This window comes from Sphaeramia orbicularis, chromosome 24 (genome assembly GCF_902148855.1).
Source record: "Sphaeramia orbicularis chromosome 24, fSphaOr1.1, whole genome shotgun sequence".
Classification (NCBI taxonomy): domain Eukaryota; kingdom Metazoa; phylum Chordata; class Actinopteri; order Kurtiformes; family Apogonidae; genus Sphaeramia; species Sphaeramia orbicularis.
The window spans coordinates 43,193,088-43,218,506 of NC_043979.1; the positions used below are offsets into that span (position 1 = coordinate 43,193,088).

General features: G+C 35.8%; 1 protein-coding gene across 1 annotated transcript in view; it reads right to left on the bottom strand.

Moving 5' to 3' along the window:
* scara5 (scavenger receptor class A, member 5 (putative)) overlaps window positions 1-25,419 on the bottom strand; it is a 137,974-nt gene that overhangs the window by 67,937 nt on the left and 44,618 nt on the right. The window contains exons 4-7 of the mRNA XM_030128938.1: window positions 7,091-7,290; window positions 5,217-5,395; window positions 5,000-5,126; window positions 2,699-2,867 (exon numbers count right to left, since the gene is read on the bottom strand). Coding sequence (XP_029984798.1) covers window positions 2,699-2,867; window positions 5,000-5,126; window positions 5,217-5,395; window positions 7,091-7,290 — 675 coding nt within the window. The remainder of the gene's footprint in view (window positions 1-2,698; window positions 2,868-4,999; window positions 5,127-5,216; window positions 5,396-7,090; window positions 7,291-25,419) is intronic.

The window sequence follows — 25,419 nt, forward strand, 5'->3', positions numbered from 1 at the left end:
CACCTATGTGAAGATATGTTTTTATGTCAAATATCTGAGTATAGTTTTAATTTATTACAATTTTGATTTTCTATACCTAATATTTGGAACCAATATTCACTTTTAAAATCTTTGAAAAGGTTTGTTAAGCATCTTTGTGTTATTTATGCAATAAAGTATATACATTTTTCAAATCGGATTTTATATATTTTTTTGTGTTTTCTGGCCTTTTATGTTGATGTAGTTGGTTAAAGTGAAAAAAATAATAGACAGATGATATAAATGAAGTTGTTCTGAAAAAAAAGATACCAACTAGAAGCACTCGGAGAGCGCAGACCTCCGCCAAGGCTGATCAGTGGGCCCCCCCCGTGGGCCCCCCCACCCCCGATCACCACCAAAATTGAATCATTTCTTCCTTATCCCATTTCCAACAAACCCTGAAAATTTCATCCAAATCTGTCCATAACTTTTTGAGTTATGTTGCACACTAACGGACAGACAAACAAACAAACAAACAAACAAACAGACAAACAAACCCTGGCAAAAACATAACCTCCTTGGTGGAGGTAAATATGGGTATAGTAAACATTTCTGTATATAGTAAAAAAGGAAAAATCAAAAGTATTGAAAAACAGCTAAAATAGGCTCAGACCACTAAGAGTTAATACTTGAATGTTTCTGCAACAGAAAGTACATTGTGTCACATATTTTAGTTGGGGTTTTTTTGTTGTTTTTTTTTCTTCAAAATACAACTTGGTTAAATTATTGCAGTGTGTTTGTAAGTACTTTTTGAACATTTTGAGCACAATTTCAACAATACTGCGATAATAATGATAACCATGATAATTTTGGCCACAATAACTGTGAAATGAAATTTTCATATCGTTACTTCGCTACACCATGGACATGTCGCCAGTTCATTGCAGGGCTGACATATAAAGACAAACAATCACTCTCACATTCACACCTATGGGCAATTTAGATTAACCAATTATTCTATCAGTGCATGTCTATGGATGGTGGGAGAAAGCCGGAGTACCTGGAGAAAACCCACGCAGACACGGGGAGAACATGCAAACTCCACACAGAAAGGTCCCACCCCTGTTGTGATATTGAGCTCAACAAATAAAACTGAATTGAATTGAATTAAATTGCATTTCTTTGCTGATACATGTGTTTTTCCCATGATTCATCCTGCGACGGTTCATGTATCAGTACAGACTCTATGGTTCTATGCATGCCAATAATATGTGGTAACCTATTTGTAACAATACATAAATCTAGTGCAGAATTAATTTTCACTAGAGCAAGTTCTGCCTTAAGGTTTTTAAGATGGGTAGCTGTTATCAAATTAGCTGCATGTCATTTTCATTTTATTGCCACCTCAGGGGGGCTATAGAACACTAGATGTACTGTAAGCTGGAACTTAAGCCCCACTCCCACAGGACTAGTGCTACCTGTGAACCTCAGGTAAACTGTAGTAACTGTAACCACAGGTGTATATTACCTCCCCTATTTCTGTGAACACAGAGGTGATAATATTAGTCCTGTGGGAATGGACCTCTTTGTGATTTGGTGGAATATGCAACATTTTTTGTTTCCTCTGTAGTCTTATTCGGTCTGTCTCCAGGTGGAGGCTGCACTAGTGATGAGTTTAAAGTTTTAGATAATTTTGGGTGAAAATTCAGGAGACTCAAGTTGCGATATAATATGAATATTTACTGGAAGAGCAAACCTGTTAAAAATTGAGCCATTCATTTTTATTCTGAATTATTTACATGTATCACAAAACAATGAATTAGCCAAGAGTAGAAACTTCATTCATACAACACCAAGTTATGATCAGAAAACAGCAAAGATCAGACACAATTCACAATCTATGCTTCACAATCAGATCTTTATTTTCGCTCTTCTTTGTCTCATTCATAGTGTTAACTTAGTGCTGCAAAGATCGTCTTGTTGGTTTATCGTTTTATTAAATTATTCATGACATACATTGGTATCAAACTGTTAGATTGTTTTGGATATTTAATTACTTGTTGTTCGAGTTGTGACTGTTTGCAAAAAATAGTTTTGGGGTGTTTTAGCTTTTAGATAATGTTCTTCTGGTTACGCTGATGTATATATTGATATATTGGTTGCGTAGTGTTACCATGGCAACACAGATGTAAGAGGCTACATCCTTCAGAAGAACGAAATCTAAAAAATGATGAGATAGTTGGCATGACTACGAAGAGTAAGAAACACTGTTCTGTTCCGTTCTTATTTTTTGCTTTTACACATTTTATTTGTCTAATTTGCACGTAAAATCAGAAATGTGAAAATTTGTGAAGATGTTGTTGAAAAGTTAAAATTTCAGTTGGATACTACTTTTCTTTTCCATGATAACATCTCACCACATTGACACTGAAAAAGCCAATTAATTATATAAAATTTAGCCAAGTTTTAACTGTGAACTGAGATGTTTAAAGTGCTTTGACCTGGAAGACGCTACAATAGTTTTCAGTTCTGAAGCCAACCTCGAGGGCGCTCTGGGGATCGACGAGTGAGGCGCTCGGAATGTTTAAGAGCCCCTTCGGCGCCTAATTAGGCAAAACTGAAGTGTGGAAGTGTCCCATTAGAGCATTACCATCTCTTTATTGAATTAACAGCCCAAAATCAGTCTGGCACCTGAACCCGTTTCCACCGCTGAATGTGTGACCATGGCTTTTAGTCTGACCTTCTATTATGGTGAGGTTCTTCAGGGCCATGGAGTGTTCCCAGTCCTTCAGCCTCAAGTCCTCGGTGATTGTGTTGAGGATCTCCATCTCGTTCCTCAGCTGGGCCTCCGTATGGACGTGGGTGACCCATAAACTGCTGGTGTCCTCGGTTATGTTGCTGATCTGGATCTGAAAAAGAGGAGAACCAGTATATGGAGGGTTAACACGACCAACAAAGACAAAAGTATGTGACTCTTGAGCTTTCAGCATTTTTCCACTTGTACATAAAAGACATTCCTGAAGAGCAACGCTTGTTTATACTGGTGCTGTTGGTGTTAGGAGTTTCATTTCATATTCCGTTGCCCTTTGTACAGTGACTTGAAGGATTATTTATTTGAGGAGATCCAACCTAAGACTCCTGGTTTGTTTTGGATGTTGGACACCGAGGTGTTAAAATGGATTTTTAATGTGGAGACTTTTGTTCTGGCGAGATTCATAGAAGACGCCTGGCAGCTGAGATGGAGGGTTCAATATGCAGCTCCAAATAAGGAAGAGTTACAACAGTATAGAAAATGGATATTTAAAAATACTGCAGTCTTATTACATTTAACTTAAACCATAAAGACTAGGGGTGTGTATTGGCAAGAGCGTATTGCACGTACTTGAAGATAGATTCTGTTCATTTAAATGTTATTTTGTTTTGTCTTAATTTGCTTAGTTTTGTTTTATTTTGTTACTTTTCATGTTCTAAATAAATAAATAAGAATTTGGCGGTATGATTCAAATCACAATACTAAGATCACGATATATCATGATATATCACAAACTATCGTGATATATCACGATACTGTTAACAAGGAGATATTTTTGATTTGTTTCTTTTTTTTAAAGATTATTTCCTGGAAAAACTTAAAGTGCTGCATTTGGATAAATAAAGTTTTAACAGGTGAGTTTACCAGTACAAAAATCACACAAATAACTAAATAAATAAATAAATAAGGTTTTACGAACATTACAGTTTAAGATCCTGCTTAAATGTTCACAATCTAATGGTTGTGAAAAGAACGCATAGTGTTCAGTCCCTGAATCATCCAATATCAGGACATTATTTTTGTGCATTTCCAATACAAAAACTAACATCTGCCTCTTTCAGACAGTAAAAAGTGCTTTTAGGATGCTTGAAGTAACCATTATGAATTTCAAAAAACTCCATGTATGACCTGCAATATCATAATAATACTTTTGTAGTATACAAACCAAGGTTATAATAGTTTTGGATTTTTCATGATAGTTTTGTTTTATTTAGTTTTGACTTTTTTTTGTGATTCAGTTTTAATTAGTTTTTAGAGCAGGTTTGCTAGTTTTTAGTAGTTTTCTTTTTTTCTAAATGCTTAGTTTTAGTTTTAGTATAGTTTTAGTATTAGTTTTAGTTTTTTCATATCTTTTATCTTCCTCACCATCCTATCCAAATAAATCCCGTACAGGACTCTGCTGCTTTCTTCCAACTTTAGTCTCCATGTTGCCAAGTAGAGTGAGGACAAGAAGGCAGCTCTAAATGACAAGTGACGGACCGTGAAGTGCCATATAGTACCCCCAGCTAAAACTGGTCAAGCAAAATAAATCGATTTCATATCAATCCGACACTGACAAAGATGAAAACGAAGAGAATTTTATCCATAACTTTTATACATTTGAATTAGTTTTGTAAGCACACAATACAGTTTCAGTTAATTATCTTTTTTTTTTCTTTTAATTATAGTTTTTATTTATTTCAGTTAACGAAAATGTTTTTTCAATTGTAGTTTTTATCATTTCGCTAGTTTTTGTTAACGATAATAACTTGGTACAAACAACAGAGCAAAATACCCTTGTGAATACAGAAATAAAAGAGCATGATAAACAAGAAAAACAAAAATTAATCTCTGCTATGTTTTCATTTGAATAAATACTTAAAAATATCGATACAGTACTTTTTAATATCAATACAGCATCATGAAATATCTCCATATATTGTGGAACCGATGTTTTCTTACACCCCTGATAAAGACCCAAACATCCACTGACTTAAACTGTTTAATACCTGTTGATCCACTAATCCTATCAATACATGTAAATAATTGGCATAAAATTTAGCTTGTCATCTTTTCATGGTCATCAAATATGACCCATTTGGACGTTCAGAGGCTCTGTAGTGAACGTTTGTAACAGTGTTGAACTATCATGTGTTCATCTAGGTTTCAGAAAGGTGCAGGACATTCATGACTCTTATTTATTAGGCTTATTTATTAGATATTTGCAGAAACTGTGATCAGAACTCCAACCTGCAGGTCCTGTATCTTTAGGTGGTGAACGCTGATGTCGTTGCTGAAGGTGTGATTGACAGCTCCCACCGTCCAGTTAACTTCATCCAGTTTCTCTCTCAGGTTGCTCATGTGTCCTGAGGTTTCCCTACGAGAGATAAGAATTTTTTCCCCCTTGATTTGCTTGAATGGGTTAAACTCTAATTTCAGTACAGCACTGCGTTTTCTGAGTGATCACCTGAGTAGAAGGTCCTGGTCTCGGAGCCACATGGAGGTCCGGGCCACCTCTGCAGTCAAACTGGTGAGGTTTCTGCCAGCGGAGTTGCTTAAAGAGGACAACCGGTCGTCCAGTTGCACCAGGTAGCCCTCGGACTGAAGGGAATGACCCTGCATGCTTCTCAACTCCACCTCCAAACCCTGTGAGGAACAGAACATAACATCAGGTTCACTTTTCTGCTCACGTACAGCCACGAATAGATTAAAAACACTGTTGAGAATGTGTGATTTCTGTTCGGTTTCTTCTGTCTGTAGGTGGTTGCAGAGGTGGTTTCAAAGAATGTAATGACTGTATCTGTGCCATCTTTATGCTCTGATTTTAGAAGAAAGACATAGCATTTTCAGTATTAATTCTTCCACCTTCTGAATGTCGACTTGCACATTTTCAGTTGAATTGGAAGGCACTGCTAGCATCAAGACATATGGTCATTTATTTTCTCCTTTACCCATAAAAGACCCAGGGCTAGTTTTGTGGCAGTTCCAAAATGAATTTTTCTCTCTATTTAACTTTTCTTAAGTGATTTATCACCATTTATTATAATATTATCCAATATATTTTTCACTTTTCACTGTAAATCATGTGTTTTCCTATATCTAATTTCCTATACTTAATTTAGATACTCATGAAAACTCAGTAAATTCGTAAGTTATTAAATCAAAACAGAGAAAAATGAAGAAAAAGTTACTTTTTCAGCAAAATCTATCATTAACTGAACATAAACCCAGTGTGTCCATCCACTGTCACTGATCTAACTCCACTAGCGCGTTGACCCTTGAGGAGCCATGGGTTCTAGATATGTTAGTTTTTATGTTATTATGTATTCGTGCACGGTGTACCACATTTGTCCAGCAGTCACTGCCAAAGTGTTCAGCATACCATAAACCAACCCCCCCAATTCAGTGTTAGTATGAAGAGTGACTCACTACTCCCTCTAGTGGTAAAAAAAAAAAAAAAAGATAAATCCCCCGACCTGTTGCTGTAAATAAAATCTGTTCATATCTCTACAATGTAATAAACTAGCATCTTTGACAGAACTTCATAGCTCTTTATTTTAAACACTCTAATGATAATTTTAGGCCATTTTTTAATATTTAACAGTACTAATACTACACATAATCCCTTTAAAGGAGCAATATTTTGTTTTTTTTAATGAAATTACACATTTTAAAACATTTCCCTGCGGTCTACATAAACTGTAAATGCTCTGCTTGGGTCTGAATTATTCATTCATTCAACTCCACAGGTCCATCTTCAACCCTATTTCTGAGGAATGACACCAGAAAGGTCATTTTGAGCACTGGCCCTTTAAATGCACATGAGCCACTTCAGGCCCCGCCCCCTCCAGGTTGTTGGCTGTGCTGCTCTGTCCTGTTCAACCAACAACTGAACATTTCAGGTAATCGGTTCGAAGTTTGGACATATTTTCAGTTTTTACTACAACCGCTGCTGCTGATAAACAATTATGTCGTACTCAGAGAAATGTTCATCGGAAGTCTGGACCTTATATGTGCAAATGTCAGGACGTAACTAGTTATAAAATGTAACAAATTAAGCAGGAATTAAAACGGGTTGTAGAAATCCACTCAATTTTTGTCAAAATGAATATAAAGATAGCTTTGCAGCACCTGGAGGGTTCACATTCAAACTTTACGAACTGTTAGGGTCCAAATACACAAATAAATGAACCAAAGACTAATAAAAGTGGGTTTAGCAAAATGTGAGCCCTTTAAGGAGTAGGAAGTACAGGTATTTGCGAGAAAATCTAGAACATCAAAGTAAAAAATGGTTCCAATACCTAAAAAAATCTACTCAATCTGCATCCAATTTTTTCTTACCTTCATGAGAATCTCCAGCCTCTGGAGCCAGTCACTGTGGTTCTGGAAGAGGTTCTCCAGCTTCCAGATGTTCTCCAGCAGGTCGGCCTCAGCGGACGCCTCGCCCATAGTCTGTTGGACCACCCGGGACCGCTCCGACATCCGGGTCACGTTCTCCACCAGCACCTCCTGCCGCTGCGAAGACACCTGGGACCGAGACACTGGGATGGGAGAGACAAGACGGACAGAAAGACAAGGACAGGGTTGTTCTGGGTGTTGATTCAACGATTCAGTCTCCAAATTAAGGATCAGTTTCTATCAATCACTGGCTTTAGCTTGGATCTAAACTCAGAGCAGATGTCGGTTCTTTAACTGCTTACTTTGCTAACACCTAAATATTTTCATGAGTTAAAAATCGATTTACAGAGTTGGATTTTAATGAGAGTCTTTTGTGGAAATTGGAGCGGTGTTGAGGTTGGCTGAACTTGCAAGTTTTTTCGTATTATATAAAGATTTTAGGCTATTTATTATTGGCTTTAAGTTGCACTGAGTTTTCATTTCGAGTACATCTTTGTAACATCGCTCAGCCGTGCTTCTACTGAATATTCTGATGAGGAAATATAAGCAAATGTCAGAAAAAAGCAGATTATAAACGAGACACAGTGCAGCATGTTTTGTCTTTGGGATATTTTGTAGATAATTAGAACAGCATGATCTGAATTACATGAGTGTTTATTTAGCTGTAACATCACATTTGCTGACACTTAACATATTGCACATGAACCTTTCTTGTCTTGTTTTTGGCCGCGGCATAAAGGCCACCTCTTTCTTTCTTTTCTTTTTTCTCCCTTCTCAACCGTAGCTAATGAGAAAAAGCTTCGCTGTTTCATGTTCTGTTGAGAGCGTGTTGCATGGTAACAGCTCCATAGCCCGGGAGATATTTTGAAACCAGATCCTCAGCATTACGCCATGACGACATCTTCTCTGCAGGACAGCAGGGGCCAGTACATTTAAGAAAAAAATCTTGTTACCTCAGATGGAGAAAAAAAAAAAAGCATTACACGGGAAATAAATGAAAGCGGATAAGTCCTTTCGCACATGCTCCTCGACAGAACGTTATCGACGAATGTTTCTGTTTTCACGTATCTAAGAGAGTCATAAAGTCTGTGTGTGCTCGGATTAAGGCCCAGAAATATCTGACTCCGTGACTTCGGTTTGAGGAAAGAGCCGCAAAGCCACACGGCTGAAAACAAAACCATCTAAATTCCCACTCATTATGTGTGTTAGGCTTATTCTTAATGATGTGAAAAACAAAATAAGCTGAAATCTCTCCACTACAGAGGGCGCTTAATTGCTAAATGATGGTCTGTCAGCAGCTGTGATTTTTCAGAAGAACACACACAGATAAAAACCCAGCAGGACCTGATATTATGAAGGTTCAGGACAATACTGAACCTGTTTATTTACAATAGACTACAGCTATCATTTCAATTCATATTTTAATTCTGTTACTCATTCCATCTCCATTCTCGAAGAGAGATGCCTCCTTAGTTTACTTTGTCTTTATCCAAAGCTCAACACTTCATTCTAAAAAAAACCCACAAAAAACAAATACGAGGACCAACAATATCTCAAAGGAGAAAAGCTGAAAACAAACTTTACATGGTTAAAAGCAAATACAACACAGAAAAATAAAAGGATTTGATAATTTATTGTTGTATTTTTACTATAAGTTTCCTCATTTATGACATTAATCTAATTCAATGGTACATTTAACTCGAATATTTAGTTTTTCCTTTTATTCCACTAAATTCTTGAGGCAGAGAGTGTACTTTTTCATCATTTAAATACATTAAAAGTAACTTTAATACTTAAATGCAGTAACTTCACTTTGAAATTTTTTTTATAAAGAACTATTCTTACAGACTTAAGTATTAAACAGGACATACATAAACTGTACTGAGCCTGATTTTGACCTGCTGCAACAATAATGTTCCCAAAATACAATAATGATATTTTGTGAAATATTGGTATCAGGAATAAATTGCCTCCATGGTTGATAATAGGTTTATTCATTCTGAAAATATAAGCTCAAAAGTAAAAATTTTTTATGGTTGTTTTGATGTTCAGTTCCACATTTGCTGATTAATTACTTTGGCTTTAATATTAATTTCAACACTTACATACATAAATGATTTTTGGTGTCATAACTTTTGGGATGAAGGGTGAGGAAGATATGAGTCAGTTAATCAGCTAATGAAGCTAAAGCTAAAGAAGCTAAAGATTTTTCCTGCTACAGATGATCATTATTATTTTGGTCTGATGTCAACCGGTGGTTTCTGAACTGTTGTTTTGAAGCCTTTATTTTGTGATTTTAGGAGTTGGAAGTGGCCATATTTGGACAAAAGGGGTGGAGCTGCAGGAGTAGGAGAGGTCAGAGGTGAGCTAATGCTAAACACTAGCTCCCTATCATGGTGAAGCAGTAAACATCATCATGCTTTGGGTAATGAAGCATTTTACAGTCTTATGTTAGGCACAAGCTTTGTTTTATTGCATTAACTGAAGCTCTTAAAGTCCAACTCAAGAGGCGGGTGACCTGTCAATCACACCTGTCAATCAAGGCCTGACACAGCAGACAAAGACGATGGACCAGATTATTTATGGAGGGTCCAAATAAAATGAACACCACCAGAATGTAAAAAAAAAATAATAATAATAATAATGAGAGAGATTCAATATTTATGGGAGGTAGGGCCATTTGGAGCAGCACCTAGTGGCTGTCAGTGGTATTACACATTAAGATACGTACACACTGGCTTCATTTTGGAGCTGAGGTCTTTAACTCTAGGTCAGTGGTTCCCAACCGTTTTTGACTTGTGACCCTGTTTTAACATCACAAATTTCTGGTGACTCCAGACATTCAAAACTGAGACATTTTTCTCTTGGAGATGTCTTAGTGGGGCCAGGTGGGCGAAGAAATCTTTCCATTTTCTGTTTGGTCCAGTTTTCTGCCTGCGACTGTGTCCAGGTAGGTTGAAGGGTAGTAACGCATGCGGTCACATGATCAGGTCAATCAAGATATGCCTTCTCCGACATTATATCCTGCATTTTATTTGAACTTGATTTTTATTAGCAAAAGTGTGTGGTGTTTCATAGTGATATATATATTGACTCATTAAAAACTATTTTTCATTTGTAATTTTTTTAATCAATTACTAAAAATTTCAGGTGACCCCATGTGAGGTCGCGACCCCAAGGTTGAAAAACATTGCTCTAGCCTCACCGTCATATATGTGAATGCTGATTATGTTAATTAGCTTCATCTAATCTGGTTTCCAGAATAAGAAGAGTTAGGAATCCTTCTTCTTCAACACTGTGGACTCTTGAAGTGACTCCCTCCCTCTGTAGATGTAAACACCTCAATCAAAAGTTTTATTTCCCGGAGATTACACTCTAATGAAAGCATAATTGGGAATATTATATTCCAGTCCTGCAATTACACCCCCTTAAATCTTACGTATTGGACCTTCATGCAAGGATTCATCTCCAGGACATTTCCCTGGAACAGAGTATTTTGACATTGTGTTATTTCTGCTTTTAAAAGATCAGAGTACTTCCTCCACCTCTGGCAGAAAGCACACTGGAACCGTAAAAGAGTGGCATGCCGTGGATGCTCTGCAGAATATGAAAGCCCCTTGAGATGGACTGGGGATTAGTGGTACTGGGCTGCATAAGTTTAAATAACTTCAGTTGACTTATTTTTCAGTGCAATCTAATTGTAATGCTGTGCAGTAATTAGATAAAGATCTGAGCTTATTTCAGATATGTTGAGAAGCTGCATGACCCAAAGGATGTCCTCAAAAGGGCAATAACAAAAAAGAAGAAACAAGAAACCAAAACCTGACTTTGGGTCTGAAACGTTGGCTCTTGGGTAACACTTTCCCCAAGTGTCAAATACACACTGATGCCACATTTGTGTCAATAACCTTGTAAGTATGATGTAAAAGTTACAGCTGGACCGGCGGCACAGAGCTTAGTGTTAATGTAATCCAAGAGTGGTGTCCAAATTTTCAAAAATTTGTCAGAGGAACCGCAGTGTGGTTTTGCTAGTTTAGGTTGTAGAGTTTCATTTCTCAACCGCAGCCTGTTTTGGGGGGCTGAGGGTTCTCACAGTTCAGACCAACTGTGCGCTATTACACCGAAGACATATAAACTTTTAATCATATCTTGTTGCCAGAGCACATTTGAGCAGACTTTCCACTGTGTCTCACTTTGTTTCCTCTGGTTTCACCGCCTCGAGGTATAATCCATCAGCATTAGCCATCGCTCCATGCTAATTGGTGACTGTTAAGCAGCTGCTGTGTTAACATGGCGAGATCAGTGCACACAACATCCTCAATCACCCAAACCACAGAGGTCACTGTCAGGTAACTCAATATAGGTTTTACTCATAGTCCACTTGGGGCCAGAGGAACATCCTGGAAACATCATTTATAGAACCAATAATGAGTGATGTTTACTTGAATTATTAGACTTTATTATATGTTTATATGGGGCATTATTATTTTATGTGTGAGCATTAAGAAACTGCATTATAAGCACATGTAGTAGTGATTATGTACACTGGTGAAGTAAAAAGCTGAAAAAGAAAAAGGATACAATGTGACAGAGTGTTTTCTGTTCTATGTAGCACTGCTACTCTCAAATATAGTGGCGGAAAAAATTATTAGACCACCAAAAGTCATCAAAAATAATGGTTATGCAATCAAGTACTAACTCCTGTGTGTATCATGTGACTAAAACAGACAGAAAAGAAAACATGGAATGCCTAAAATCACTGTTTTTGTCAGTACAATGCCATAGCTATTGATTTCAAGAACTGAAGTGATTTTGGTTATTATAAACAAAAAAAAAACATGGAAAATGGCAAGATATCAGCTCTGAAATTAAACTACTATGAGCTTTTTTTGTTGTTATCATTATATTTGTCAAAACAAATGTACCTTTAGTTGTGTCAGGCATTAAAATGAACAAGAAATTGAAGAAAACAAGGGTGGTCTAATAATTTTTTCCTTGACTGTATAAAAAAAAAAAAAAGACCTAAAATTACACTGGTCAACAACAAATTTATTGTTTAAGTTTTTTGAGCTGATTTAGGATCATTTTGGTGTGCTGAATCCAAAAATCACATTAATTTTGCTCAATCAGGTCAACTTTCTGAACTATGCTACATATTGGCTTTTTAACATTTTTGCTTACATTTATGGACATTTTCACATCATATGATACAAAATTCTTTCATACTTCTTGCAGTAAATGAGTTCTGAAGATTTTACTTTTGCCAATTTATGATGAATGGTTTTTTTAATATTACAGGTGAATGAAATGGCTTCGACTAGAAGATCTTGCAAAAATAAGCCTGACGTATTCTGCTACATCTGCAGTGAATACACCATTGTACGTAACAGGAATCCTGTTAGAAAATGATTTTTTTTTCTCTTAAAACCTATTTTGTGTGAGAACTATATAAAAAAAATAAAGTCACAAAAATGTAATCAATTTTGTGAGAAGATCAAATTTTTCAAAATCAAATTAGCAAAAAAACCTGACCTGATTGAGAAAAACAGATGTCTTTTTTGAATTTAGCGGTGCAAAATGGTCCTAATTCAGTTGAAAAAACCTAGACAACTTGCAAAAAACATTTTTTTGTAGCCCAGTGTTATCATTAGTGTTTAGAGTAAGAGCTGTAAAGTTCTGTCAAAGATATCAGTGTATTGGATTGTAAAGATATGAGGGGAAAATTATTTCCCGTGACAAACCGGGGGATTTATGTGACCACTAGAGGGAGTAGAGAGTCAGTCTGCCAGTTTCCCATGGTGAGGAAAACTAACACCACAAAGCCTTTGACCAAAGCATCAGAAAGTGACCAGATGGGATGACAACCACTAAGAAACAACATTTGAAGCCAAAGAAAAGACGTAATTAAAAAAATAGGATTGTTGTTTTTTTCACCACCCAAGTCCAGATTTGAAGCCCATTGAAAATGTTTGGAATGTGGTGGAGAAGAATTTACACAGTGGTCCGACTCTCCATCATCAATACAAGATCAGGGACAAAAATTAATTTGGTTCTGGATGGAAAATAAATGATGTGACATTTAGTGACACAGTATAAGCACCGTGTGGTATAAACAGTGGTACAGTGAATGCATCATGTTGTCAAAACTAAAGGTGGTCCATTGAAATATTGTTTGTTTGACTTTGTTTTTGTCCAGACTGTGTATACTCAGGTTAAAGTTGAGGTATAAACATAGTTATTTTGATTATTATGTGACAGATGTGCTTTTTTTTGGTTTTGTCATTGTTTGTTTTCCTCCTTCAGAACTGTACTGTCTCACTGGACGTACTGAACATATAAACAATTAGAGTCTATGACTGATGTTTATATCAGGAAATAACTTACTGTACATTCAACAGGCACACAGGTCCACTACAGTATACACTACATTTATGTCTCACTATCATTTAGAGTTTTTTCAGGATTATAACAGAAGTATGAAACCAGTATGCATGTATTAAACTTTAACCCATAAAGGCCCAGTGCTACTTTTGTGGTAGTTCCCAAATGAATTTTTCTCTCTATTTAACCTTTCTTAAATGATTTATCACCATTCATTACAATATTATTCCCTGTATTTTGCATTTTTTCGGCAAAAATCATGTATTTTCTTATATTTAATTCACTGATCATGTAGATGTTCATAAAAGTTCAGAGTAAAGTTGAGAGTTATTGTGTCAAAAACAGAGGAAACTGGAAAAACTATGACTTTTTCAGTGAAATATATCATTAGCTGAACATAAATTAAGTGTGTCCATCCACTGTCATTGATCCAACTCCATGGGTTTTACTGGTGAAGCAATGTTGTAGAAGATGACGGTGTTTCCACAGTAACTATGGAGCCTCTGAACGTCCGAATGACCATGAAAAGATGACAAACTGCATTTCACACCAATTATTTACATGTATTGACAGAATTAGAGGATCAACAGGTATTAAACATTTTACATCAGTAGATGAATTTTGTTGCCAGTAGCTGTTTGAAACTTTATCGGTTAAAATCAGCATCAGAATAGTTTTTATTGCCAGGTTGGGTAAAGAGCACTTTTAAGTTTGAGGAATTTGTCTTGGTGACAGGTGCAAACATAGTGGCAGAAAAAAAGCAGAAGAAAGAAATAAAAGTACAATAGTACTGTAGTAAGGAATAAACATACTATTATTACAATGTAAAGTACAATGTATACAGCTATATACTGACTTCTTGTATATATGTACTTAGTCTGTATAGTTTTTTATTACCATTATTTTTTTGTATTTTATATTATTTGTTTTCTTGCTGCTTCTTGCATTTATTTCTGTTGCTGATTGACCATTGAATTTTCCTGTTGTGGGATCAATAAAGTCTAACCTAGTCTAATCTAGTCTAGTCTAGTCTAGCCTAATCTAGTCTAGTCTAATCTAATCTAATTGATCTAATCTAATACATTAAAGAATAAAGTGCCTCATACAGAATGCATTGATTTGATATAGACCATCTTCTGTAGGTGAAACACAACCTAAACATCAGTGTAAAGGACTCAGATTTAACCCTAAATGATAGATCAGGTAGATGTTAAGTATTAAACATTAAATACCAGCTGCTAATTTGATTAATATGTTTGTCAGATGGTTGCTAACTTTCATTTGAGTTCATAAATAAACCAGACAAACTGAATCATGCTAAAATATTTTAAGAACAGACGTCTTAATAGGTCCAAAATTTGGAAACAACCCTGTGGAAAAACCTATGCACACACACTTACAATGTGAATTTCTTGCTTTTGTATTAATATACTGACTGATTACAGGTATTGGCAGCAAAATACACATTTCTAAACCGTTCTTGTGGTTGTGATTCATGAAAATCCAATGACAACTGCAGACGGCACAGCGAAAAAAGAAAATATTACTTAAAAGACATTAGTAAAGTAAATATATCGTGTTCTTTTTTTCTTACAGCTGGTAAGTTTTCTGTCAGAATACTGCTGAGTTGAAACGGCACAGATGAGACTTGAGGTGAGTCTCGAGTGACTTTAGACAATGATGAGAAATAGACTGAAAACTGAGCTTCATGTCTGACAAATCCATTTTAAAGCTCTTATAGCTCTATGGGAAAGTCATCGGTGTCTTTTCCATCCTTCACCCATTCATTCACACAAAACACACCAGAATGTAAACACAGACACTCACACGGCGGTGGGACGGAGGACATACTCAAAACAGATTAGTCCCAAATTCCCAGTTTCATGGTTTTTAGGTTTGTTTCTGTGGAGAAGAGGACACTTTATCCACTCATGTATCAAATAATGGGATAATAAGCCAAAACAACAGCTGCTCTTCACTGTGTGATGTCAGTGAACTCTGCTTCGGTTCTCACACACAGCATTTACAAGTGTTATAACCACTTCATTTTCATCACTATAGAATATTTTCATCTAGAGTGTTATTTTATTTTAACTTTTACTGTTCTTATTTTATTGGTGCTATATTAATTGCTTTATTTTTAAGCTTTCTTGTCATTTAATTGTTTATTGTCCTTACTGGGCTTTATCTACTCAAAATAAAGCCATGTTTACATATTCTGAATAACAATAAATAAATGAATGTATGGATAACCTACAACGGCTGTTTAGGTCTTGAACAACAATATTAAATTTACATTTGGCACAGTTGCCTTTGTACAGAACTTTTACTTATTTTCCCCTAAAACAAACAAAAAAAATGCTACAAATGTATTGTTTATATGGATGGAAGGTGTGATTTTAAGTTGATAGAATCTGCAAAAGCCACTAAACTACTGATCTAAATTAGATTTATTCAGAATATGACTTTACTTCAAGCTCAATTACATATAAACCACAAGAAAAATCGGCTCTTTCAGCAAAATCTATCATTAACTGAACATAAACCAAGTGTTTCCATCCACTGACATTGATCCAACTCCATGGGTTTAACTGGTGAATCAATGTTGTAGAAGATGACGGTGTTTCCATGGTAACTACGGAGCCTCTGAACGTCCAAATGGGTCATATCTGATGACCATGAAAAGATGACAACCTATATTTTACACCAATTATTTAAGTTTATTGATAGGATTAGTGGATCACCAGGTATTAAACAGTTTAGATCAGTAGATGCTTTTGGTCGCTGGTGTCTGTTTGGGTCTTTATAGGTTAAAGTATTTCTCAATGACAGAAATGCAGTAAAATGACATTGAGTAAAACAACAAAATAGCACGCACTATTACGATAATGACCAAAGGCTTAGAAGGGAGGCCTTGGTTTTAGAGACACTCAGACTTTGTTTCTGGTGCATCAGACAGACGGCTGGACAGTGTCATGGACGGGGCAGATGGAGGACAGAGGGAGGTCTATCAGGAACACATTCCTCTGTGGCTAAAGCCAAACACAACATGGTGCCTTCATGTATCTTTTTATCTATATCAGCCTGTTTGTCTGTTCCACCAGAGTTCAGTCTGCAACATTTTATCTTAACCCTTTCATGCATAGTGGTCACTTCAGTGGACAGTTATTCTACAGCTGTTCTCTTGTGTATTCATGGGTTTTGTTGTTTTAGTTCCATATCAGTCAATAGAGTGGACACTCATGCATCATGTAACTTTGCTTTTCTTGATAAACCTGATATGCAGTGAGATGTTTGAGTGTAAACCAATTGCTGATTGTTAATAGACTGTAATTATCATTTTTTCTTTAACAAAATGGGTTTTTTTTGTATATTATCTCCATGAAGTGAGTAATAATTAGTATTAGAGTATGTTTAAATATGAGAAAACATCAGATTAGCTGCATTACAAGTGTTTTTATTTCATAGTTTTCACACAGTAGATCAGTAAATACAGGGGTTGGACAAAATAATGGAAACACCTTCTATGATGCCACAATGTTAGGTGTTTCCATTATTTTGTCCAACCCCTGTACACGTTTCTTGGTTTCAAAAATTAAATGTATCATATCCATCTGAGTGGACATTTCTGCAACTCCATGAAAAACAGGTTCATATAAAAATGTTAATCACTATGGGGTTTTTTTCATGCCTAAAGAGGAATAAAAACAGGGAGGAAAAATTGTGATTAAGGTTCTCATAATTCATGCATGAAAGGGTTAAATTACACAATCGACACCACCACAACATGCAAAAAGCTCCTCTGTAACTGTAGCTTAAATTCATGTTGTTTGTGTTTTCAAATTTTTGATTTTTTCCCCCTTTTTTGTGGCTCTAGTTTCTATATTTTTCAATACGCTCAAGGCAAAATTCATGCCTCGTCCATGCTAATGTGGATATTTTGGACAATGGATATTTTTCTCTTTGTTTAGGTCTCTTATCCATTCGTTTTGGGTTGGAAAATACAGATTCTTGAAAATTAAAGTGTAGATTTGGTTTGCATATATCCATGTGGACAGAAATTATTGAACAATGGCATCATACCTCATTTTACTCATGGCTATTATGCATTTCTGTAATGAAAAATCCAGGTGTATAAATCAATGAATGACCTACAGTAGATCAAGATCAGCACCGATATCTTTGGGAGACGGACCGAACCAGCATTATGGAATATTTCATTCCAATTAATTGGCCCATCACCAAAACTGAAGAAAAATAAATAAATAAATAAATAAATAAAAATAATAATAATAATAATAATAGACAAACCAAGGACTTTTTCCAGGCATAAACTTTAGTTCCACATCTTTATGAAGTCAAATGTAAATGTCCGTACGTCTTGACACAACTATTCTTTGTGCACATCCCTGCTTTCTAACTCTACATGTTTCTATTTGCATACATTCTCATTTGTTTTTTATTCATTACACAAACATAAAAAAATAATGACTGACCTAATTGCAGTTTTAAGTAAATCCTTTCTTATTCTCAACCTTCTCCTGTTTTTTAGTTCGTGCTCATTCATCATCTGTTCCTGACTCGTGTTAAAAGTCAAAAGTGCTGCAGTTCTTTGCCTCCGGGTTCTGCACCCATGGTTACTAATCTCCTTGTTTAACTCTCCCACAAGCCCTTTAATAACATTACTTAATAGGAAGTATGTGTGTTTTGGAGGTGCTTTAGCTTCAATGAATCTTGCTAAATGAATACTGCAACCGAATGCCCTAAATGCACTGAAGTCAGGTGATTGGCCTCATGTCACTTTAAAGCTTATGGCCTGGATTCTGTAAGCAGCTGGGGTTTGGGAGTCACATTGGCTGAAAGAGGATAAATGCAGCTACAAATGTGGTAAATATGGTCAACTGGTAGTAAAGGGGATTTTAAAGAGATCTAGACTTCAATGGGATTTTATCTGGTTGAATAAATGTTTAATTAAAATAAATCAATAAATATTCTCAGAGTTACTGCAGCTTTTTATCAAAAAGTTTGGATATTTGGCTATAGTATATTAAATTATACTATATTATATTATATTTACTTGGATATAGAGCAGGCTTTAGCAGACAGTCTAATTTTATCTGAAATAGTCTCAAAAATAACTCACTTTTCTTATTTCTTTCCATAGAAGATGTTTGACCAATCAGGGTACACTTTAACAGCAGCAAAGCATCATTTAAAACCGTTAATGGATACAATTCTAATATTCAGGTGGATGATGAAATCGATTCATCCTCACTGTCTGTAATAATTACTACAGGGATGACAGATTGAAAACATGCACATGAAAATATGATAATTGTTTGCCTAATGTTGGAATATTTCCTGCCAAAACAAAACAAACCCCCAAAAAACCAACTGCAATCATCATCCTAGATACTGAGACACTGATCTTGGTCTTGTGAACCATGTCTTTACGCTGAACCATGAAATGATGTTGCTCCAAAAAAAGCGTAGGTTTGATCATTTCACAATTCTATACCTCTGAAAAAAGGGGAAATTTTTGTCAGTTTTTAGTCTATTTTAATTACTAAGAAAAGCCACAGTGCACCATTCTACAGCTTTACATGTTTTAATGCCTGATTTGTACTTTTATAGTTATGCAAAAAGAAGGTGAAGAACAAGAGGGTGAAGAACATGGAGAGTGAGAAGGAAAAGGAGGAGAAGAAGAAGGAGGAAAAGAAGGATAAGGAAGAGAAGAAGAAAGAAAAGGAGAGGGAGAAGAAAGAAAAGAAGGAGAAGAAGAAAAAGGAGAAGAAGAAGAAGCAGGAGAAGAAGAAAATAAAGAAGGAAATTAAGAACAAGGAGAAGAAGAAAGAAAAGGAGAAGAAGAAAAAGCAGAAGTAAAAAGAAGAAGAAGGTGGAGAAGAAGGAAAAGACGATGATAAAGGAGGGAGAGAACAATAAGAACAGAAGGAGAAATACAAGCACCTGTGTCTACTTCTGCACTTGAGAATATCATACATTAAATCATTTTCAGATGTTCACTGTAAAGGCATCACATTAACATTATAACAGTCAGTGTCAGTGTGTGTCTGTGGTCGCTTCATGTATGGTTTGTTTGACCTGATTCTCTCTGGTCGATTATTTCACAAACAGTTAACGTCCATGGGAACCAATTTGCCATACAGCATTAACATTATACCTCTTGTGGTTGCAGTATTTAGTATAATTTAGTATAATGTGTACACACTACCACTGCAGCAGACCAGGACCACCTGCAGAATGTTAGCGCTTTGTGAAGACCACAATAACTGGGGCTGCTCTGTGTGTGGCAGTGTTTTCTAACTATGAGAAGAAGATGAAATGTTGGAAAAGAGGATCATCTTTTGTATTTTGGGATGTAGAAAACAACATTTAAAGCCTAAAACCTCAGCACCGTTGTGGTTTACCTTTAAATACAAACGCAATGAGAAGAAGTAAACAAAGACTGATTATGTATATTCATCAATCCATCGTCTAGTCCAGGGGTGTCAAACTGAGGGGCCATATTCAGCTAAATTTGATGTGAAGTGGGCCAGACCAGAAAAATAATAACAACAAAAAAAAAAAAAAAAAACTGAAAAAACTGAAATTTAAATTAAAAAACATAAGAAAATGTAGTGCAATTTTAACAATATTACTCCTCAGCTTCTCATTTGTCCATGTGCATTATGGATCAGATCCACAAAGATACTAAACACTGAGGAACAGGCATAAAAATCATTAAAATTGTGCTTAATTTTCTTTTGACATATCAGGTTCTTCATATTTGTTCAGGTTATTCACATTTTAGTGTTACAGGGTAGTTTGTAACGGTAAATATTTTCATAATTTAATGTTAGTTTTTGCACTAAAACAAACAAAAAAATTTTAAGTTGTTAATTCTAGATTTTTTACTTAACTGAAGATTTTTTTGGCTTAATTGAAGATTTTTTTTTACTTAATTCAAGATTTTTTTTTTTGTGGCTAAATTCAAGATTTTTTCCTTAATTCAAGCTAATTTTTTTTTTTTTTTTTTTTTGCTTAATTTCATTCAAGACTGTGGAATTCTTGCACTTGGCAAAAACATCCCAGGGGCCGAACTGGACCCTTTGGCGGGCCGCATTTGACCCCCAGGCCGCTTGTTTGACACCCCTGGTCTAGTCTATGCTATTAATTAACCTCTGCACTGTACAGTTGTAATGGGAGCACTGCAACACCTCTCTGAAGAGTCGCCGGACCTCCATGAAGGAGCCAGACATGACCTTTTCACCTCCTCACATTCATTCTAATAAAAAGACTTCGTTAAGCGAATGTTGACTGGATGCCATTGACTTGATTTTACCCAGGACATCTTTTTGGAATCAAGCTACTTAAAATATGTCATTTTCCACTTATCCGACCCAGATAGGGGACGAGAAAAAGCCAGAATAAACAGTTGGGTTTTATCAAGAACCCAAAATAATCAGTAAAATTCAGCTGCCAAAAGAGAGAGGTATTTATAGACGGCACAAAAAATCTGTATATTCCTGTTATTTTCAGCAAATCCTGTCAAAGCTTTGAAAACGGCAAAAAAGTGAAGAAAAATGAGAGGAAGAAATGGAACAAAAGTAGAAGGATAAGAAAATTAGAAGATGGATAAAAATACAAGTACAAGAAAAAAAAAAGTAGTACTAGAGGAAGAAAAGGAGAAAATAATTAGAAGTAGAAGATGTTGCAGCTACACTACATGGACAAAAGTATGTGGACACGTTGAATTCAGGTATTTCTTTTCTAACAGGGGTCTGGGATACAAAATAATAATGACTAATTCAGAATATAGTTTTATATTGGGATAAATATCATTGCATTGGTTGGTTTTGTTTAAATTCTTATCTGTTTCCAAAATGTCTGATGGTTTTTACTAAATTTCTCTCCACATTGATTTTGTTTTTTTAGAATAGACTAGAATAGAATAGAATAGATGTCCTAGGTGCCATAAAAGAAGAATAAATAATGTATATAAAAGAGTATAAAAACTAAAATATAAAAAGAAAACCCCGACGGCATAAATATCTAAAAAGCAGCATAAAAAAAAAAAAAAAAAAAAAAAAAAAAAAAAAAGAGTGTTAGAAGCATAAAAGAGACATAAAACATCATATACTCTGGACAACATTCAGCATTCCACACAATTAATTAATGTCCAGCAGTATTCAGTATTTTTATCCATGACTCTGATTTTAAATGTTCCACCTCTAAAATTTCTAAAATTTTTTCATGCTCTCACTGTAAATTATAATTTTCTACCACAACTAACCATCTACTTTCTTCACATCTGAGGAAGAAAAATCTCCCATTAAACTTCAAGGGAATATTAAGTAAAAAGCATCTCTGAGGCATTTTGGAAGCAAAGATAACAATTTAAACCAAACTAACCAATGCAATGATATGTATCCCAATATAAAACTATGTTATGGCATTTGTCCAGGGTGTTTGCTCTTTATCCAAATAAAAATTCCCGACATTTTCAATATTGATATTTTTTCCCTACACCTTGACTTTATGTACTTTTATACTTGCATTCCTACTTTTTTGGTTGAGATTGTACCGGTTATGTGCAGTAGAAAAGTTCATTTTATTACATGTATGAATGAATTAATGTATATTTCACAGTACACTGTTTTACTGACAAAAGCATTTTCAAATCATGTGAAAAATCACAAAAGTGCATAAATATCACACAAACAAGTTCCACTAGAATCATTCCAGTACTGACAGTAGTGAAATCATATCAGGTTTTTAATATTTTCCTCAAGTATTTCTTATCTTACAAGATTATGTGCCTTTGAGCAAACTCTAAAATTCAACTATGAGAGAAACTTTTTTCCACACATTAAAACTTTCACACAAAATTCCAGACTTTTCAACGTCTGGAAAACATTTCAAAATTCCATACTTTATAAGACCTGCACAAGCACCGTGTTTGTTATTGTTTTGTATCCCAGACCCCTGTTAGAAAAGAAACACCTGAATTCAACGTGTCCCAATACTTTTGTCCATATAAAGCAGGGGTCACCAATCCTGGTCCTCGAGGGCCGGTATCCTGCATGTTTTAGATATTTCCCTCTTCCCGCACACCTGACAGTCGTTATCAGGCTTCTGCAGAGCTTGATGATAGGCTTATGGTTTGAATCAGGTGTGTTGGAAGAGGGATACATCTACAACAAGCAGGATACCAGCCCTCAAGGACCAAGATTGGTGAACCCTGATATAAAGGATGTATGGGAAAAAAAAAAAAAAAAAAAAACTATAAATTTAGAAAAATTACGCCCAGTTCCACATTTGATAATTTTTGGAATTTTCTTTTATGGACGTCGATATGTCGGGAATTGGTGGATATTTGTCCAAATTTACAGACCCATGTTTTCATGCATGAGTGAGCAGGAGCAAATTGTGCAATCCAAGTTAAAACTGGTTTGCGCAAAGTAACGGTGGGATTTAAATCCAATCAAAAGTCATGGGAGGGGACAATGTGCATCCATCTTGTTTTCCACCAAACTGCCAGGTTACAGCATTAACACTTTGGCCACCATGTCAATGTCATTTCTTTACCCGTGGCAGCTGTTCCTGCCTTTCAAAGTTAATTCAACTTGTTTAGGCCTGAAAATGTCACTGAGGACAGGCCAAGTCAGGGTTAGGGTTAACCCAAAGTGTTAATGCTGTAACCTGGCAATTTGGTGGAAAACAAGAGGGATGCCCATTGTCCCCTCCCATGACCTTTGATTGGATTTAAATCCCACCGCTACTTCGTGCAAACCAGTTTTAACTTGGTTTGCACAGTTTGCCCCTGCTCACTCACGCATGAAAACCTGAGTCTGTAAATTTGGACAAATATCCACCAATCCCCGACCTACCAATGTCCATAAAAGGAAATTCCAAAAATGATCAAATGCGGAACTGGGGGTAATTTTTCTAAATTTATAGGTTTTTTTTATACATCCTTTATATGGACAAAAGTATTGGGACACGTTGAATTCAGGTGTTTCTTTTCTAACAGGGGTCTGGGATACAAAACCATAACAAACACGGTGCTTGTGCAGGTCTTATAAAGTATGGAATTTTGAAATGTTTTCCAGTTTTAACTTGGTTTGCGCAATTTGCCCCTGCTCACTCATGCATGAAAACCTGGGTCTGTAAATTTGTACAAATATCCACCAATCCCCTACCAGCCCACATCCAGAAAAGAAAATTCCAAAAATGATCAAATGTGGAACTGGGGGTAATTTTTCAAAATGAATAGTTTTTTTTTTGTTTTTTTTTGGATACACCCTATAGTGTATTTCTAATAGACACATACTTGGCCTGTTAAAATATTCCTGTCATTCCACAGTCACACATAAACTCCACCCCTGCTTCAACAATGTGTTTTCATTTGCTCGTCTGAAAGTGAGAGAAATACACCAACTGACCGACCTCCCACTCCCACTCCACTTTGAGGAGACGCCAACAGCAGGAAGAAGGGAAGGAAATAAAGAATAAAGAGACTATTTGTGAACTGCAGGAGTCATCCAGGGGGGAACGAGCCTGAAATTTACAGGCGACAGAGCAAGCTGCTTCCTTCGACCTCACATCAAAAACCAGCCATTAAAAATTATGAAAAGATGACGATAAAAACCCACATTAACATCCTGACCCGTAACAGGCTCCAATGTGGAATAATGATTTAATGTTGATACATATGAAGCCGCTCTAACATGACCCGGAGTCCAGTCTGATGTGTGTTAAATGTGAAACAGCACCGAGGAAACCATCTGTCCACAGCCGATCACCACAACAAAATAATCATCATCTAGGCCGGACACTGCACAAACCTCAAACCACTACACACAAACACACACTGCTTTGTAAACAGCTCCAGCTATCGCACAAGAATGTTCTTGGACTGTTTGGTGATAATTGTTTGTTTTTTGTGGATCCAAACTGGAGATGAGAGGGGTTTAATAAACAGGGATGACAATGGACAATCAGATCAGGTCAATGTAAGAGTCAGTTGTTTTGACGGTAAACCAAACCAAACAATGGGAGAAACAATGTAAGAGTTTAAGGATGAACTAGTGATGACGGTCATGTTGAATCTGCATCATCTCGTCATTGTTTCCATTATCTGTAGTGATGTGTCTGTCAGATGGTGTTGTGTTTGTTGACCACAGAGCATGGATGTCAAACTTATTTTAGTTCAGGGGCCACAAATAGTCCAATCTGACCTCAAACAGACCAGACCAGTAACATACAGTCATGGAAAAAATTATTAGACCATCCTTGTTTTCTTCAATTTCTTGTTCATTATAATGCCAGGTACAATTAAAGGTACATTTGTTTGGACAAATATAATGATAACAAAAATAGCTCATAGTAGTTTAATTTCAGAGCTGATATCTAACCATTTTCTGTTTTTCTTGATAATAACTAAAATCACTTTAGTTCTTAGATCAATATCTATGGCATTCTACTGACAAAAACAGTGCTTTTAGGCATTCCATGTTTTCTTTTCTGTCTGTTTTAGTCACTTGATACATACAGGAGGTGCATAAACCATTGTTTTTGATGACTTTTGATGGTCTAATAATTTGACAATCATTTCAGAACATTTTTCTTACATAATTACCTAAACTTTTGAATAAAAAAATGCTTATACCTAGGGCTGTGCAATTAATCGAAATTCAATTACGATTTCGATTATTACATGCAACGATTACAAAAATTATGTAATCGAGAAAAAACGATTATTAATTTTGAGTTGTTTTAATTCACGCGCACGCAAGCTCCCATGAGCTGCTCTGCCCCGCCCCCCTCTAAGCTACAGCTGCCAGCTAGCCGGCAGGTCCACCCCAAGAGGACAGTTGTACCTAGCGGTC